Raw genomic sequence first — 7,325 nt, 5'->3', positions numbered from 1 at the left:
TTAAGCATTGCTGTTTAAGACAATGAGAGGGAATCGGAGCACCAGAAAGGATTGTAGAGTGAACACGGAGACCCTTGTCCCACCATGCTAATCTCTGAGACCAGAAGTCACCATCCCACCATGCTAAGCGGGGCTTGATAGCCAGTGCCCTGGAGGCCTCCTCAATGTTTGCTATAGTGTTTACTCTCTGGGATAATGATTAGATCAGCCACCAGGTGAGAGGGAAGTGGGAAGAGTTTGTGCAAGGCTGGTAGACGCTTGATTCTTGCTCTATGTCCTGTACTTGCACAGGAAGTGTTGGCGGTTGGCGCATCCATTTTTGTTCCAAGTTAAGAATTCTGTAAAAAAAAATAAACAGACATTTAAAACAAGCTAATTCATTACTGAGTTTACCAGAATTATCTGTGTGGGTTTTTTTTTTTTTTGAGTCCTGGACAACAGCCAATGGTGGTTATTTCATGTGTCAACATGGGTAGGATATGATATTGTTTAGTCCAGGTGTTCAGCAATTGCTAGCTGCCTACATGTCTAGATGTTGCTCTGCAGGTATTTTGTAGATATTGTAGACATTCAAATCAACAGACATTGAGTAAAGGAGACCACTCTACGTTATGTGGGTGGGTCTCATCTAACAATGTTGAAGGCGTTAAGAGAAAGGGTCTCCTGAGCCAGAAAATGCTGCCTCTGATTGCTTTGGACTCACTCTTCCCACATCAGCTCTTGCAGTGATCTCCAGCATCACCACCACCCATCTCTCTCCATGCCCCATTTCTTGTTCTCTGGGGAATCCCTGACCAACACAAACAAGTCTTTTCTCACATAATTGCAGGCTATGGAAGCTCCACTCTGGTACCCCTTAGGGGGAAGCAGCAAAGGCTACCCTGTGTGTGTGGTGTTTAGTTTGTATGGGTCTTTCTTGAGGATTCATTTCTTATTTTTATTTATGTGTTTGTGAGTGAGTGTGTGTGTGTGTGTGTGTATGCATGCATGTATGTGTGTCTGTGTCTGTGTGCACATGTGTGTGGGTGCCTCAGTGTGTGTGTGTGTATGTATGTATGTGCATGCATGTGTGTGTGTGTCTGTGTCCATGTGCACATATGTGTGGGTGCCTATGTAGGTCAGAAAAGAACATCAAGTGCTTGGAGCTGGAGTTACATGGGGATTGTGAACTGCCATCTAGTTTTATGTCAACTAGACAAGGGACAGCACTTCTCAACCTGTGAGACTCCAATGACCCTTTCACAGGAGTCACCTAAGACCATCAGAAAACACAGACATTCACATTATGATTCATAAGAGTAGCAAAATTAGTTATGAAGCAGCAACAAAATCATTTTATGGTTGGAGGGTCACCACAACACAAGGAACCTATTGAAGGGTCACAGCATTAGGAAGGTTGAGAATCACTGTGCTAGAGTCATCAGAAAGGACGGGGCCTCAATTGAGAAAAATGTCTCCCTAAGATTGGGCCGGAACTCAGGATGATCTGACTTTCCATGCTGCGGTGTAGGGTCCTTTGGTACATCCATGAAACCCAAAAAAGACCTGGAAGAACAGCTTCAGGTGACCAAGAGCAGCTTTCCCATGGGTAGGTATTCATTCTAATCCCTTACTGCTTGCATCCCTCCCACAACACCAGAAGGAGAATGTCTTGGGAATGGAGGGTGAGGGCACACCAAGCCTGGGCAGTGAGCTCAGCCTATCCATGAAGGCGCTGGGAGCATATTAAGATGGTAGAGATTCTGTTCTCTCCTTGAGGCACAGAGAAGGGAGAAGTCTGCACCAGGTCAGATAGCTCAGTAAGAAGAAGATGCTGTACTTCTACAAGGTCATTCAGGACGGGGCTTCTGCCCTCAACCCCAAGCCATCCTGAATATAACTTTTCTTCTTTTTTCCTTGCATCACTAAAGGTTGAACGGAGGCCCTCCCTCACCTATGCTAGCCAAGTGCTCTACTGCTGAGCTATAGTCCCAGCTCTTGTCTTACATTTTATTATAAAACAGGGTCTCATTACATTGTCCAGACTAACCTTGAACTCACTCTGTACAAGACTAGACTTGGACTTAAAGTTCCCCTTGCCTCTGCCTTCTAAGCATTGTGGTTACAGGCCTATGCAAATTTAAAATCCTAAAGTGAAATAGTGGGTCACAAAACAGTTAGATTATGGTGTAGAGTGGAGAGTTCCAAGGGATGACAAAGGGACACAGGTAGCAAAATACCAGGAAGTTCTTCCTAAAAAGAAAGGAAACAGGAATGGGTCTTGCAACAGAGAGCAGAGCTCACACATAGCGGTACACAGGTAAAATCCATCTACAGCTATAAAATGGCACTGGTGGGGCTTGTGAAGGTTTTCCCTGAAAACCTACCTGTCACCAGCTTAACACCAGCCTTGTTCCTTTCTCTGGGGTTTTTACTTAATTACCTAATTTTTTGTTATTCCCCTGCCTCCAACTCCATGTGTGTGGCTGACCTTCCAGCATCTTCACCTCCCATCTTCCTGTAGAAGTGCTGGGATCACACACACACACACACACACACACACACACTACCTTGTTCAGCTCTATGTGGGTTCTGGGAGTCAGGCCTTCACACCTGCACATCAAGCATGTTACTGTGCGCATTCTCCCCAGCCCCCAACTTTGGGTTGCATTGTGTCTGCAGGCTGTGTTCTAACTGCTGTGAGCCGAAGTGAAGCAAAGTGGAAAGGAATAGACTAAAAAGATTCAGGCTCCCAGTTCTTACAGACTGGCTACAGGCTCCTTCAGTGTGGGATTCTACTGACAGGTAAAGGCTGGAGAGCTTCATCCACTGAGAAGCCCTGAGCCATGAGGATAGAAGGGACCAAGGGAAACATCTGGTCAACCTCTTACCCAAAGCTGGTTGGGCTAAAAGGCAGCTATGGAGTGTCTCATACCATAGGTCTGAGAGTCCCTGGAATGTGTTCTTTTGGAATGTTCTTCAGTTGCTCTTTGGGGCTTTGAGTCTCTCTTCTAACCCAGTTTCTACTACTCTGAAAAGCCATGTGCCCACATTTTCATTGGTTAACTCTGGTGGAAGGCTTCTCATTGCTTCCTAGGGTAGCTCATTGTGTATTAGGACAGTGATAACTATTCACAGTTTCCCTTTAACTTGGGTGGGCAGCCTTGTTTTAGTAGCTTGTCCCTATGGGTTTGCCTGTGTTCTGGCTAACTTACCTTTCATAGCAGCTGTATGGAATCTACTGGGCTAAGAGATTCCCTTCTTTAGCTTTTTGCCTCTGATGACATTTGTCATAGAGTGTCCCCTCATGCCTCCCCCCATTGCTGTTAAAAAGTTCCTTCACTAATATTGATTTGGCAGAGGCTGTGGAGAGGGTACAGAGGAATAAGGGTTGACAGACTGTGTTGAGGCCACTGTCCTGTAGGGCAGTGTTGATGGGTCGAAGGGGGTTGGGAAGGAGGACAAGGACACCCCATTTTCTCCTAATAGGTTAAAGGATGGAGCTGCATCTTGCGGAGAGGGAGGTGGGCAGGGAACTTACTATCCTTGGGGTTCATCTCAGCGCAATGCCTGGCTTCACTCTTTGTCCTGGGATTCCAGCGTCTGTACAGGTTTGTAGACCCATCAATCCACTGCCATAATTGCTTCTGCAACAACAGGAAGCAGAGGGAATGCGGGGCTCAGCCAGCTTACCTGCTCACAGCCATGCTGCTCTCTCAGCCCAGTGAGATGGGTGTCACGGGGGCAAAGTATAGAGATGTATGAAGAACCAAATCAGGAAAGCCGCCCCTCCATTCAGCGATGGAAGAAAACATCACTAATGTTTTACCATATTATTTCTGATGGAAATGTGGTTATCAATGTACTAAAAATACTATACTCTTCAAAAATATATATTCATCTTTCATGTTGCATTCTAAGACCTCCCTTAGCATAAGGATGTACCATAGCCTACCTTAACAATCTCCTATTGACTACAGACTATTCTTTCTCATTTCCAATTACTATGAAAAACACTACTAGAACTAATTTTCTTGAGAATCACTCTGTGCTCTCAAAATTATTTCCTTATAATAGATACCAAAAGCAGAATGAATGGGTCAAAGGATGTTGCTGCTTTGTGGTTATCAATACCCTCTGACAAAGTACTTGCCAGACACTATCTACTTGTACAAACATACATCCTCCCTGACTGGGCACAAGGACAATTTCTCTATAGCTTCAGGATATCATTCCTTGTACAAATGAAAATGTTAATAACCTAAGTCAAATTATATCATTTTAGTATTCATGTCTTTGATTATTGGAGATAGGGTACAGTTTTAGAACAGTCAGTTGTCATTTGTGTCTCACATGTAAAAAAAGATCAAACAAAAATATTTCACAGAAATAGATGTAAATATATAGCTTGTCTCCGAATGCAAGGTTTTGATTGATAACAAAGTAAATAAATAAAAATTAAAAAAAAATTGATCAGGTGTAGTGGCACATGCCATTACTCCTAGCACTGGGGAGCCAGGAGCATAAAAAGCTCTGTGAGTCTGAGGCCAGCCTGCCCTGTATGGGGAGTTCCAGGTCAGCCAAAGCTACATAGTGAGACTCTGTCTCAAAAAGTGGAGGACCTGGAAAGACAACTCAGCTATTAGCAGGATTTGCTGCTTTTACTGAGGGCCCGGACTTGGTTCCTAGCACCTACGTGGCAGCTTTCAACTGTGTTACCCCAGTTCCGGGGTACCTGACATCTTCTTCTGGCCTCCTCAGGCACCAGACACATACATACTTGCAGGCACACACACATACATAGAAAATAAAAATGTAAAAATATTTTTAAAGTAAAAATTGTGAAAGTCAAATAAACACCATTTAAAGCAAATAACTGAATAGCCGTGTGTGTGTGTGTGTGTGTGTGTGTGTGTGTGTGTGTGTGTGTGTGATGCTGATGGAGAGAACAACAGTGATCCAGAGGAAAGAATTAAGAACGATGAAAAAGTAGCAGAGTCTAAAGAAAAGGTCAGCTGAAAGTATTCCTCTTTAATCAAGACCTAATGGCAAGAAATGAATCTGAACCTTCTAGAATATCACTTGAATGCTTTCTCTCTCTTCCCTGTCTTTCTCTTTTTTGAGAGGACTTTAGAAAAATTGGTAATTTTGTGCCTGAATTGATCCAGGAACACTGTAATTAAAAGTTCCACAAAATTGAGCTATTTAATTATTTCTTCCACTGAGGGCAAGAAAGGGGCCCCTGACCTTCAGCTTGGCTTTTATCATTGGAGTGCTTGGCTGAGGGGCAACTCCTTTCGTCCTGTTTGTAGGCCAGGAGGCTGCTTCTCATGACTAGGTTATCATCCTGGGTTTCCCAAAAGGCTCTGTGAGCCAAACCTAGGGTTACCTTTTGTGGGTCATGCAGGCCAATCCACACAGGCAGGTTTCTCTGATAGCCAGTTATGTACTTTGATATGACGCTGGCTTCCTTTTGATTCAAGACAGATGCCAGATGGGATCCATTTCCATATGACTGACACTCCAGCTGCAAGGAGATGTCGCATTAATGATGCCATGAGTGTACAGTTCTCTCCTTGGAGCCCTGGTGTGCCAAGCAGGGTGGCTCTATCCCCCAACTCCAGAAACTGGGATCTGAAGCCCACAGGTAACTTCTGTCACTAGAGAAGACAGAAGGCCTTACTGTTGGCTCTCAGAAGAAAAGGCAGCTCTCCTGAGATTTAGGGCCAAAGGGTCTCAATGACCTTCACAAGTCACTTCATCTCTCTGAAGCACAATTTCCTCATAATTACAGACTCCGGTGTCTATCTGTCTCCCTCTCATCTTCTTGCTCTTTCCTCTTGCTCTCTCTGTCCCCTGCCCCCAGTTATTCAGGACCTCACTAAATAAGACATTTTGTTCCTTGGATTATCTCTGCTACTTCTCTTGACTTATTCAAAAGGAGATCATTTTTGCTTACACTGCAATCACATTTCCTGCTTTGATGTCACAACCATGCATCCTCTCACACTTCTCTTGTTTGTTGAGGGAAAGCATCCCTATGTAGCCAAGGCTGGCCTCAAACAACTCATGACCACCCTGCCTCAGCTCACAAGAGCTAGGATTGTAGGCATGCTCAGGTAGGCCCTGTCCTCTCACCATTCTGGAGGTCAGAGAACACAGCTGGATAACTCATTAACTGTCACCTGGTGGGTCTTTGTTTTGGGACACAGACAGGAATCTTGAGGCCACTATGGGCCTGGATCATGCCACATTGTATCTATATGTATCAATCAGTCACAAGCTAGAGAGACAACAATATCAATCCTTCACTTACTTGGACTGGATATTTGGATATATCTTAGCATAGCTAGAAGGAATAAAATTCAGGCGTGTGTGGGTTGGGTCAGGCGAGGCCACCTCTTTTTTTCTATTTCTTTGCATTTCACCTGGCACCCTGGAGACCTGTTTCAGGTGTTTGCACATCACTCACTCTGGCAAGCCTCACAGGGGAATTTGGGTCTTCTTTGCACAAGAACCCCGTCTCTTCCTGTTCCTTTGATCTGCTTATTTATAGCTCTCTGGAAGTCATGGCTACTTGCTCCTCACTCTGTGTCCACGCAGCCTATTAAAGGTCTGAACGCAGTACCTACATGATCAATGATCACAAAACTGAAGGGGCTGGGCAGATCCCTCTTCTCTTCAACCGTGAGGCTTCTCCTGAATGCCCAGGAAGAACTCTTAAATTTAAGTTAAATATGATCTGGGGCTCTAGCTGGCCCTTTTCTTTAAAAGAAACCAACAGCCCAAAACTTCTTACCTCAGCATGAGACCAGTTTCTTAGCTTCCGGAAGTACCCATAGCAGTGGGACCTATAGTAAAACCATCCTGGAGCACAGCTGGGTCTCAAGATATCTGTACAGAAACAAAAGGTAGTTACAGATTATGATGCCAAAAAAAACCTGTCAGTGCCACGATGAGACAGTTTTTAGATCAAAAATACCTTGAATAAAGGGAAGAGTCTCTTTCAGAAGGACCCTGCTGAGCTGTTGAAAATATGTGCTGTGTAGACCTAAGGATCTAGGTAAGCTGACGAAAGAATGCCTGCCTTGCATGCATAAATCCCTCCCTGGGTTTGACTCCTAACACTGTTCATGCCTGTGATCCTAACAGAATATTAAGTAGAAGAATCAGAAATTGAAAGCCATCCTTGACTACATTGTGAGTTTGAGGACAGCCTGGGCTACATGAGATTGTGTCTCAAAACATACACACATACGGGGTGGAGGCAGAGAGAGAGAGAGAGAGAGAGAGAGAGAGAGAGAGAGAGAGAGAGAGAGAGAGAGAGAGAGATAATAAAAAAAAAA

The 7,325-nt window shown here is 44.4% G+C and overlaps 1 protein-coding gene across 1 annotated transcript in view; it reads right to left on the bottom strand.

The window, feature by feature from the left end:
- Positions 1-270: 270 nt before the first annotated feature.
- Positions 271-7,325, bottom strand: part of Reg4 (regenerating family member 4) — an 11,588-nt gene continuing 4,533 nt past the window's right edge. Inside the window, exons 2-5 of the mRNA XM_021157124.1 lie at positions 6,779-6,873; positions 5,369-5,506; positions 3,521-3,626; positions 271-338 (exon numbers count right to left, since the gene is read on the bottom strand). Of these exons, the coding sequence (XP_021012783.1) occupies positions 271-338; positions 3,521-3,626; positions 5,369-5,506; positions 6,779-6,873 (407 nt within the window). The remainder of the gene's footprint in view (positions 339-3,520; positions 3,627-5,368; positions 5,507-6,778; positions 6,874-7,325) is intronic.

This window comes from Mus caroli, chromosome 3 (genome assembly GCF_900094665.2).
Source record: "Mus caroli chromosome 3, CAROLI_EIJ_v1.1, whole genome shotgun sequence".
NCBI lineage: Eukaryota > Metazoa > Chordata > Mammalia > Rodentia > Muridae > Mus > Mus caroli.
This window is presented reverse-complemented; position numbering and strand designations above follow the sequence as displayed.